This window comes from Zea mays, chromosome 3, assembly GCF_902167145.1.
Source record: "Zea mays cultivar B73 chromosome 3, Zm-B73-REFERENCE-NAM-5.0, whole genome shotgun sequence".
Taxonomy (NCBI): domain Eukaryota; kingdom Viridiplantae; phylum Streptophyta; class Magnoliopsida; order Poales; family Poaceae; genus Zea; species Zea mays.
The window spans coordinates 190763424-190775486 of record NC_050098.1 but is presented as its reverse complement, the minus strand read 5'-3'; the positions used below and the strand labels follow the sequence as shown (position 1 = coordinate 190775486).

Genomic DNA, 12063 nt, shown 5'->3' with positions numbered 1-12063 from the left:
GGACACAAGAGTTTAGAGTGGTTCAGGCCACCGGAGCGTAATACCCTACCTCCACTGTGTGAGTAGTATTGAGAGTGTGTAAAGGCTGTGTGCTTGAGAGCTGGTCTGTGAACTTGTCCTTTGTAACGTTGTGTGCCTTCCCTTTTATAGTTTAAGGGAGGCACATACAAGGATACTGAGCCCCGACATGTGGGCCCAGGAACATAATGGAAAGAATATATTATGTGAGTAACTAATGCTAGTAACGCCTGAGCAATCACCGGGAGTCTTGATGACCGCAGTCCATGCAGCATTGATAGCTGAAACGTACGAGTAATGATGAATAACTGCACGGCTCGCGTATCGTGGACTGTGAATGCCACCCGTCAGTGGAATGGACAGGCGCACGTGTTATCTGTAATGAATGCAGTGGCGCGCGTAGCCCAGAGGCGTCACGCCGGGTTCCACCCGTTGGCTTATGCCGCGCGCAGTATGCCACGTGGCAACATCGATGTTCCGCCTGAGCGGGGAGCAGGAGTGTATACAGATAGGTCTGGAGCACACAAGAGCAGGTCTGGACACGTGTTAGCTCTGGACCCCCGCCTGGGCCTTAAGTAAGGTCTTGGGACCCCACTGTGGGCGGTCCAGACCCCATACGGAGGGGTCTGGATCCCATTCTAGGGGTCCGGTCCGTACACGTGGGAGTCCTGGACCATCTTGGAGGTCCAGACTGTATATCCAGGGGTCCAGCACTTTCCCATGGGGTCCGGACTCACTGTTGATGCCTTGGAGTATATCACTTTCTCTGGCCACGTGGTGGCCCCGGAGCCGTCCACGTGGTGGGGTCGGATGCTGTTGCTGGCCCAGAGTAGTCACCCGAGGCTGAGGCGAGTCACGACCTGGCTCCACGCAAAGCTCCTTTACCACGCGACTAAAGATAGCCGCGTGGGTACTGCGTCTTCATACTGTAGTGAGGGATACCCTAGTTTCAGGGTACCGACAAGTACCAAAGGGGGATCTCAGTGTACAGTGTCTGGAATCTGATGAACTCAATCCGGAAACGTCGATTCGCTACAACAAATCAGGGATAACAAATGGTAACTACCAATGAAGTTCGAAGGGATCGGTCCGCTTACGTACCAGTTCACGAATCGTCGAGAACAACTTGGAATCTCGTTGTCATTGAGAAGAATCCCAACTCTGTCTACACGAGGAACAAACAAAACACATGGGTAAAGCGACGCGACGGAGGAAACATGAAGATGGAGGGCAAGCACGGGAGAAACCTGGGAGGCGATACGAGAGTGGTTAGAGGATGTGGGGACCAGAGAAACCCTAGAGTGGCGAGAGCAAAGAGCTGTTTGGATGCCCAGCCAGCCAAGCTTTCTACGAAAGCATGGTTTTGCCCGCTTTTAGCAGACCGTTGCGGGGTGGCTTTGGTGGGAAGCGCAGTGGGGTCAAGCGGTGGTAGAAGCTGGGCATTTGGGAAGCCAAGCAGGCTTATGGCCTCTAGAATCACCCAAGAAGCAGATCCAAACATGCCAGAGGGATCGCGCGGTGGCTGCTGGCCCTGCTCGGTGGTGGCTGGGGGAGTGGCGGGAGGTGGCGGTGGCAGTTGCAGCATGTGGAAGTTGATGGATTGGTGAGCGACTCGCACGCGAATAGGGAGCTCGGTTAGTTGCGCAAGTTTGCGCAGTGAGAGGGACACTATTCGCGTGCCGGAAGATAAGAAGCTCGGATAGGTCATTGTTGGACGTGTATTTTTCTTTAAAACAAAGATTGGACCCAAGGTTTTAAGGAGCTATTAGAGATGCTCTTATACAAGGCTTCGCATGCGTGGCTCGCAGTCGCGATTCGTGATTCCCTTTTGGGCCTTTGCCATTCATTGGCTGGTTGGCTCCCTCGACTTGCCAACTCTACAGTTTGCTCGATTGGGGCGGTCCCGGTTCTGGCGGCCTGAAGAGCGTTAGCAAAATGGGCTTATTTTCTCTAGCAGATCGCGTAAAGCACTTAGATGGTACTGTTTATATAGTTAAGTTTGAAATATAAGATATGATAGAAGATAGAAATGACAAGATATTGGACGTTACATGTGGGTGTGAATGTGGTCGTGCATTGCTATGATTGTTATATATGACATATGATTAATTTTGTTTTAATAAAGTACAAAATATATGTTTTCTATTGATTAGGTGGGTGTGAATGTGGAGCCAACAACCAAGGTTCAAACACTCAGTTATATATAATTTCACCTTATTTTTTTACATAAACTCTCCTATTTAGTAGTAGAGATAGAGAAGATATTATAGAAGTGCGAGTTGATTCTTAAGAAATATAGATTTTTTTAAAAAATATTAACGCGTGACGACCGTTGAAACTGATGTCTTAATAGTAGATATATAGATAGATAGAAATAACACTTTTATTATATTCTGTAAGGTATGAGTATATATCTAGTTAGTCTAAAGTGCAAAACACTTGCATAGCCACATGCCCGATCTCAATCATACACCGAGCTAAACTCCCCCGATCTCAATCATACACCGAGCTAAACTCCCCTAAACCCTATGCCAAACCGAGCAACGAAAAAAAGGTATCACCAACCGGTGGCGGCTGTCAAAAAACCTACTCCACCTTCCGCCGCTATAAACCCTACGAAGAGCGGAAGAGGGTAAAAGGGTGGCCAGCTAGCCGAAGAAACACCCAGACGAAGCGGCCGTTTTTGGCATCTCGTATGTGCAACTTCGCTGGAACCCTCCTCGACTGATTTTACCGCACAGCAGAAAAGGAGATAAAACACGACAAAAATTGAAGGAAAACGCATTCACATCTTCTCTTCGTCCGCCGCCGCCGCCTCTCTTCATTGGTAGCACCTTAATCCGACCCCAGTCCAGCCCGCCGCCATGGAGGCGCTGACGGCCACGGACAAATGCTTCTCCCCGGCCAGGGCGATGTTCCCGATGCCGATTGTGAGGCCACCTGCATCACCAGACCATGCCAGGTAAGACGGCACCCCGATTTGATTCTTGAAAAACAATCGCTTTTTTGCTGTAACCTGTTTCCCTGTTTTTGGTGTTCTTGTATCGTGGTCTGAATCGTGTCCTTTTTTCTGTGTTAATTGGGTGGGGCTGATTTGATTGCGGCGGCGCAGTCAGTATCTGGAGGACTTGTTGCAGGAGCAACAGAAGCTCGGGCCATTCGTGCAGGTGCTCCCAATCTGCGGCAGGCTGTTGAATCAAGGTGAGATAATTTTCAGCTTTATTTGTAGTAGTCTTGCTCAGATTCGGTAGTTCATATGCTACGTTCCTCTACGAGCTCTGTCTTTATGATAAATAAAAGAGCAGCCTTTTCATCTATTTGTTCATAAAAGGCACATTGGTTTAACATGGGACGACTTGTACGGGGAACTCCCACAGTCTTGGTGCAACATATAATTGTTTGGGGCTCCTAATTGTTTTGGTGCTGAAAATGGCAGAACTTTATCAATAATAGGCATTTACTCATGTTTATGTTATGCTGATCGGAAACCATAATGTGCAGAGATAATGAGAACATCAAACCTGCTTTCTAACTTTGGAGTTAGAGGAAATGAGAGGTTGCCACCAATTGCAAGTCCGAACCACATGCATCCATTGCCCCGGGGACCTGATTTCTGTGGAAACGGTTTCGGTCCATGGAATGAGATGCATCCTGAGGTATCTGTGCTACTTAAATTGTTCTGACATTTCACTTCATCCATTTACTGGATACCTCTGAACTGTATGCTAAAGAATTCAATATGGAAAACTGATGCTACATAGTGTGTAGCTTGCCTGCTACTGAAGTATAATCATAAATATAGTGTTGACATCTTGCTGTACCCATTTTCCCCATAATGGCAAAGCCCACTTTGTTGTACTTTGTCAAGGGCGTTAAGCCCTTGGGTAGCTGGACCTCAGCTACGTAATTCGTAGCCTCAATCCGTCTTCTTTGGCAAGGTTAGTCCCTTAGCCGCAGGCTTGATTGCGACAGAGAGATAGGAGAATAGAGGAGTAATATCTTTGTTGCCTTTATTGATTGATCGTCTCCCCATATATATATGGCCGACTCGCCCCAACTAACTGGAGCGACAGACTCCTTTAATCTAGCAACTAACCAACTAACTCCTTTAATCTAGGAACTAGTAGAAATCTATCTCTATTAATGATCTTATCTCCCGGTGGTGGCACAGTCTTCTCCCTGCGTGCCCATCGCACGTTCTGTGTGCTCAACCATGACATCTCTCCCCCTGTCGAGGAGCAGCTTGTACTCGAGCTTGAGTTTCGGATACATGACGCGGAATGGCTCGATGTCTTCCCAAGTAGCAGATGTTGTCGACTCGCCCTTCCATTGGACAAGAACTTGGATCACCCCGCGAGCCAGACAAGAACATATGGTACGTTCTGGCTTAGGGGCAATGACGCCATGATGCATAGGCGGCAGGGGCGGAGGGGTGGCCGATGTTGAGCCTTGGAACTTCTTGAGCAGCCCCACGTGGAACACGTCGTGAATGAGGGTTTGAGGCGGCAAAGCGAGACGGACGACAACTTCGTTGATCAGCTCGGTGACGCGATACGGCCCGAAGAAGCGTGACCTGAGCTTACTGGCGATAGTTTGGGGATGCGAAGACGCCGCGCGCTGCCGCAGTTGAAGGAGCACCCAGTCGCCCACTTGGTATGCGACATGGTGGTGCACCTTGTCGTAATGCAGCTTCTGCATCGCTTGAGCTTGTTCCAGCCGATACCGGATGTCGGCTAGGAACTCTTCTCGTTCCTCCATGCTCTTGGCGACAGCAGCCACCCTCGTGTCCCCCAGTTCATATGACCGGACAGATGGCGGATCGCACCCGTAGACGACGCGGAAGGGTGTGTCCCGCAACAAAGTCTGGTAGGCGGTGTTGAAGACGAACTCTGCCCAGGGCAGCCGACGTAGCCACTGGCGAGGTCTGTCCCTCGTGAGGCATCGCAAGTACATGATGATGACGTGGTTGGCCGCCTCCGATTGCCCATATGATTGTGGATGGAACACCATAGTCATGTGCAGCTTGGTACCCCATCAGGCGCATGAGTTCACGCCAGAACATCGACGTGAAGATCGGGTCCCTGTCCGACACCATGGATTGAGGGATGTTGTGTAGTCGAACGATGTCGGTGAAGAACGCATGGGCAACAGACTCGGCTGTGTACGTGTGCGCTAGTGGGATGAAATGACAGTACTTGCTGAACCTGTCCACCACCGTTAGTATCACAGGCTTGCCACGGATGCGGGGCAACGCTTCAACGAATTTGAGGGCGATGTCAGTCCAAACGCCCTGAGGCACCGACAGCCGGGAGTAGGAGGCCAGTCGGGTGCAAGTGCTCGGACTTGTACCGTTGGCAGATGCCGCATGTGCCCACCAAGTTCTGCACGAGATGCTTCATGTTAGGAAAATGGAAGTCGCGCCGCAGACGGTGCAGCGTGCGCTGAACCCCCTCGTGTCCCTCCTCGTGGACTGCCACCATGATCTCCTGGACCAAGGGGGAGGTCGACTAGATGTAGAGCCGCTCGGCAAACTGAATCATGCCGTCGACAATCGTCCAGGGTGCCCGAGGGGAGCCAACGCTGATGTCGTCACGAAGGGTGACGAGAGCACGCGATGCGATAGATGTCGATGAAGATGTTGGCAGCGTAGGTGGAGGTGGGGTGGCAGCGGATGGTGGTGAGGTGGCTTAGGAAGGCGAGGATCGTTGGGATCGTGATACCAGGTTGTCATGAGCGTTAAGCCCTCGGGTAGCTGGACCTCGGCTACTTAGTTCGTAGCCTTGATCCGTCTTTTCCTGCAAGGTTAGTCCCTTAGCCGCAGGCTTGACTGCTTGATTGAGACAGAGAGAGATAGGAGAATGGAGGAGTAATATCTTTGTTGCCTTTATTGATTGATCGTCTCCCCATATATATATGGCCGAACGACCCCCACTAACTGAAGCGATATGCTCCTTTAATCTAGCAACTAACCAACTAACTCCTTTAATCTAGGAACTAGTAGAAATCTATCTCTACTAATGATCTTATCTCCCGGTGGTGGCACAGTCTTCTCCCTGCGCGCTCTGTGCGCTTCGTCGCGGCGCACGCCATGGGCCCGGCGCCTGAAATACGTGTGCCCGACCATGACATACTTTTATTAGGATATACTACATACACTTACGATCTTGTCTTTAATGTGTTTGTCAAACTGCTCTTTGGATGGTATAGTTGTTCATGGGTGGTTTGCGGATGTTGAGATGTGGTAATGGAACAAGCAAGCTACCTTCACAGCTACCTTTAGAGCATGCTAACAAATATATGCATGCGTTCCAAAATAATCAGAACTGATATAGTGAGCTGGAGCACATACATTTATAGAGAAGTAGAGCCTTGCCTGTTAGAAAACTACATCAAATATTCTTAGCTTCAAGTTTGACTGTCTCTTTATGGTGAAAGCCTGAAAGAATTGATTGGAAAGCTCCAAGCATATCACATACTTAGTTATTTCATTCCATATATTTAAGTTTTGAATTGAACAGATAGGTTCATTTGTTTTGCTCAATGCATTGGAATCTGTTTAGTAGACATTGTGACTTGTGAGGGTGAGTCAGAAGCAAGTTTTCTTCCCTTTGATTGTTACAAGTTACAGCCTATAAAATCTTTTCTGTATCCAATAGGTTAGGTCATAACACCACTCAGTAGTCTCCACCTGCTATGTTATTGGCCAAGTTTAATTCTTAATAATATTTTGCATTTGGCCTATAAGAGTAGTTGTGATTTGTGAAACTAGCTTCGCACCAAAGGATTCAATGTTTTCTCTTCTTTTCCATTCTGAAGGTCTAAATCTTACAGTGCTTGAAAAGTAAATCTGGTTTCATGTTGAATGAATGATTGTTCTCTCCTGAAGCTTCATTGAAGAGTATATTAGAAGCTATTTTTGTATGTTGAATGCTTAAAACATGGTAGTTTTTTTTTCCATTCTAAGGTTGTACCAAAAAAAGTTGGAGATATGCAGGATACTTTTGAATCACTTTTTTCATGTTGAGAAGAGAATAGTACTTTCAGCTACTCTTTGTTTTGCAATTTTTTGCTCGCATACTGCTTAATCATTTTCCTGTTTGTCCATTTTGTCCCCAATGAAGCAAGCTTAACTTACAATTCTATTTTGGTACCATGACTTTCCAGAGAAGTGGTTTTCCTAGGGGAGCCATGGGTTGGCAAGGTGCTGTACAGAACCATTCCTCCTACATTGTCAAGAAGATCGTGCGATTGGAAGTTCCAACAGATGCTTACCCCAATGTATGTTATTTCCTTCTGATGAAGCAATGATTACTTGGTTACTACTACCAATTTCTATTTTTAATTTATTAATTATACCTGAGATATATGCAGTTTAACTTCATTGGCCGTTTGCTTGGGCCGAGGGGACACTCACTAAAGAGAATCGAAGCTACTACAGGTTGCCGTGTTTTCATCAGAGGGAAAGGCTCCATAAAAGATCCTGTGAAAGTAAATAAATTCTTATTTTCACAAGATGGTTCTTCAATAATGTTGTTCGTCGTATTTTACAATTTTCATTGAATCATCATGAATCATTATAGGCTAATTTTTTCTGGTAACCAACTGATATTAATCTTAATATCTGATACTCCACTTGTTGGGGCAAGCAAACAATGCTGACATGCCATTCTGTCTGTTTCCTGTAGGAGGAACAGCTCAAGGGAAGACCTGGCTATGAACACTTGGATGATCCAACACATATCTTGATTGAGGCCGAATTACCTGCTGATGTTATTGATGCTAGACTGGCACAAGCACAGGAGATACTAGAGGAGTCGCTGAAACCAGTGGTATGCATATGATTGCCTAACTCTCTACCTTATCTATTCCTCAATCTGTAATTCATTAGCGAAGCATACCATGTTAGGGAAGGTGAAGTAAATGGACTATTATTAAGTTCTGTAACATTTTTGTTTTGCAATTTCATAAAGTATCGATCAACATTGCCCTGTTGAAGGGAAGGTTTTGCACAAATGGAATGATGGAAGGGGGAGAAGTAAGTTAGTAAGAACGACACAGACCTCTAGATCCATTGATGGCCGTGCTTCTGTGATGATGCTCGCCCAATGGATGGTGTTCTAGTTAGGGTTAGATTTTGTGTTTCGGGTTAGTAGTTTAAGGTTTTAGGTTGAGAAGGGGATTTCATGGCTGTCGGGGCTAAAGTGAAGGTTAGGGCGGTTGTTGTTCCAAGGGTATGGTTGTGGGATGGTGACGCAGATGTGGTGTCGCTCACCAGTCACCACAGTTTTGTGGAGGATGGTGATGGGTGTGGCCAACATCAGTGGTGTCATTATTTGGTTTAGTTAGCAAGGATGTTGTCGAGTGGGCGGCGGCGGTGAATAGTGGAGATGGGTGGGGTAGGTGGGAATGTGAGGTGTGGAGGAGGGGTTCAAATCTAGGGTGTGGTATGGTTGTCAGCAGTGGTGCAACCCACCACAGTTTGTGGAGGATGGCGATTGATGGGGCCAACGCCAGCGGCATCAATGGTGGGGTAATGGGGGTCAGTGGTGGTACCCCCCACCACGGTTTGTGGAGGATGTCGATTGATGGGGTCAATGTCGGGGGTATCATAATTTGGCTAGGTTGACAAGGATGCTGTTGAGTGGGTGGTGGCGGCGGATAGTGGAGATGGGTGGGGTAGGTGGGGGGAGGGGCTCAAATCTAGGGTTGGGTTTAGGGTTTAGGGTTGTAGGGTTTAGGGTGGAGGGGCTCAAATCTAGGGTTGGGTATGGGACGATACTCCTTGCCGGAAGGCGGGCTGGTGGGGCAGAGGTTGGTTGTGGGGCCAGCTGGCCAGGTCCCGGTAGGTAGGGTTCTGAGGAAGGCCTTATTCGATTGCATGAGGATCGAAGAGGGCCGTGGGGGATTATACCCCTTTCTATTCAATTTTACTAGCAAGAGATTTAATACCCTTTAGTCCACTCCTAACCGAACAAGCCCAAAGAGGCGGTGGAGGAGGGGTGTAGTGTTAGCGTCGTCTGGAGTGCCCTTTCTATGTAGAGGTGTCCTTAGTGTCCTGGAGTATTTGTGCCAATTTGTATCATTTACAATAATTTCTTGCCATAATTAAACAAATGGACAACTAACATGTAGATGCACAATCTGCTTTGTTCATCATTCCTGTGTGTAAAAAAAATCTAAAATCTCAAAACCATTGATCGGTTATCACGCAGGATGAGTCACAAGACAACATCAAGAGACAACAACTTCGAGAACTTGCCATGTTGAACTCTGTATATCGAGAGGGTAGCCTGCATCAGAACGGCAGCGCCTCTCCGTTCAGCAATGGGGCACAAAACAGTGACAGGGAGGAGATTCAGCTCTGATCCTTCCCGGAAACTCTCGCGTTAGTCCTGCTCTCATGACAGACATAGCTTCTCTGATGCTCAAGCTCCCGTGATGGTATTGGAATTCATGCCATTGCTAACTGGTGAATTTTGATATCCCTTGTGACATTGACCTGCGGATGAGAAGACTAGCGAGAAAAAACTCCCCCATGGCTGTGTACTTAGGATATTTCGTTTATTGCTTGCGCCCACTATTAGTGCAGAGATGTCTAAGTTCTAGTATTTTGAGCTCTTTGATTATCTATAAAGTTATGACTCCGCAAAATATTTGATTATGATAGTATTTGTCGACATAAAATTTATATCTTAAGACGCATTTTGTGTGGTCTGCTAAGTTTTTTATTTGTTATATAGTTGCAGCAACATATATACACCATAGTCCCTAGCTTTTGATAACAAAAATAGGATCATTGGTTATCAAAAGACTTCTATAGCTAGCTAAAGAAATAGCTCATTCAATTCATTCAAACATGAGGGGCTATTATGTGGCAAAAATGATGTATAAATTAAGTACTAGTCAGAGTCCGTGCATTGGTACGTTTTTTTATATATTTTTATATGATATATAGGTAGATTTTGGTTTTAATAAAGCAAAAAATATATCATATGGATAAATCTTTGTTTTAATAAAACACAAAAATATACATATTCTGTTGGTTAGTTAGGTGTGAATGTAGATAAAGTTCACTTGTGTATAATTTTATCTTATTTTTATATAGAGCGAGAAAGGAAATGGTGATACATGACCATGGAAATGTGGAAAGAGATGTTCATAATTTTATATAGTAAGATTTGCATATTTATCGTGCAATTAAATTATCAAAACTTTAAAAAATTCTTAAAAATATAAAAGTTTTGTTTTTAAAAATTTATAGATAGATGTACTTTATTGTTTATTTTATTAACATTTTATTATTTACTTTTCAAATATATCAAATTTTATGTTGGTGACTTGTTCTCAAATGATAAGAGTTAAGAACAAGACAACATAAAAAGTGTTAAATATTAAAGTCTTTCGTACTTCAAGACATTATGTTCCTTCAGATATAATGAATTGCGGACGAAGGATATGAATGAAGAAGACCTTAATAAGCACAATAGATGATAAGAAAGAATTCATATGTGAAATACCAAGAATAATATAGATATTATCATCAACTTATTTTTATTTGCATTATCATACCCAAAATAACAAATTATAAATGTATCTTCGGTTTGACGGAAAGTAAAGGTACAGGCGTGATGTAAAAAGCGAATGCCAAGTCAGCGTGAACAGTACGGGAGTACTGTTCATCTATTTATAGGCAGGGGACGCAGCCCGTGTGGAATTACATTAATGCCCTTTACATTTATCAATAACTCTATAGTAATTTTTCGAGGTCTAATTTGCCTTTTCATCTTTAAGTCGGTTCCCCTTCTCTGCTATCATGCCGAAGCTTTTCTACGCACAGCTTCGTGATCATCTTATCCTTCGTCATAATCGCCCTTCGTCTCGCTCAGGCTTCGTCCTGACCATACTCTTGTATACTCATAACCCGATTCCGAAGATACCTGTTCACATATTTTACTTGGAAAACATTGTCAAATCATGTTTTTGAGGACCTTCGGAAGCCGAAGGCCCCCAACAGTAGCCCCTCGCAATATTAATTTGCTAGAATGATAAATTCATATTGCGACATGGACGAAGACCTTAAGCCGAAGGTCCGAAAAAACTCCTTTCCTTTGCTAGAATAGCAACAGTCATTGACAAGCGGGACCCTCCAGTTTTCAACGCACTGGGTGTATAAATAAGAGCTCAGCACGAGTTTATTTGGCACGCCTTCTTGCCATCTGCTCTTGCTCACTCGGCTTTTAGCCTGTGCGCAACAACACTTGCTTGGCTTTTTAAATTTTTAAGCTTCGGTTTCGAGAGCACTTTCTCAGCATTTGCGAACATGTCTGAAGATAAGAAAGCTGTTGCTGAATCGAAGCTGAGCCTTTCTGAGGAGATGCATCTCGGCTTTCTTCAATCAATAGCAAAGACCAATACAGAGAAGATCACTAGGGACATTTTGGAGGGTTTATCTGAAGACACTGGTGACAGTGACAGTTATGATGTGGATAGTGGTGGTGAAGATTCCGAAGATCTACCTTGGCGACCAAGCCATGCGGTTTTTGGTAAATCAAGTATTAAACAAAGCCATCTTGTCAATTTGAGGGGTAGATATTTTCGGGACTTGTCTATTGTGAGGGCTGACAAAGGAGAGAAAACTTGTCCGACTCCCGAGAAGAATGAAGTCGTAATATTCCGGAGCTTCTTAGAGGCTGGACTGCGGTTTCCCTTGAGCAGTTTTGTCATGGAAGTACTGAAGATATTTGAAATCTTCCTTCATCAACTTACTCCCGAAGCAATCATAAGGATGAGCATCTTCGTCTGGGCCGTGAAGAGCCAAGGTTTAGAACCAAATGCAAAAAGTTTCTGCAACATACATGAGCTATTGTATGAGACAAAACCCTGGGGTAAAGAGCAGTATCACAACAATTTTGGCTGCTACAGCTTCGGCGCCCGGTCTGGGTCAAGCTGTCCCGTGCCAACCTTTCGAAAGAGGTGGCCCGGTGACTGGATGACGGAATGGTTTTATGTGAAGAGTGACTTGAAAATACGGGAAGATATTAAAGA

At 45.4% G+C, this 12063-nt stretch overlaps 1 protein-coding gene across 1 annotated transcript; it reads left to right on the top strand.

Annotated features, from left to right (window-relative positions):
- The first annotated feature begins 2671 nt into the window (after window positions 1–2671).
- LOC100193725 (uncharacterized) lies at window positions 2672–9719 on the top strand. The gene is made up of 7 exons (NM_001138813.1): window positions 2672–2980; window positions 3131–3219; window positions 3520–3674; window positions 7183–7296; window positions 7390–7506; window positions 7704–7847; window positions 9231–9719. The coding sequence occupies exons 1-7, from the start codon at window positions 2883–2885 to the stop codon at window positions 9381–9383; spliced, it is 870 nt and encodes a 289-aa protein (NP_001132285.1). The 5' UTR covers window positions 2672–2882; the 3' UTR covers window positions 9384–9719.
- Window positions 9720–12063: the final 2344 nt, after the last annotated feature.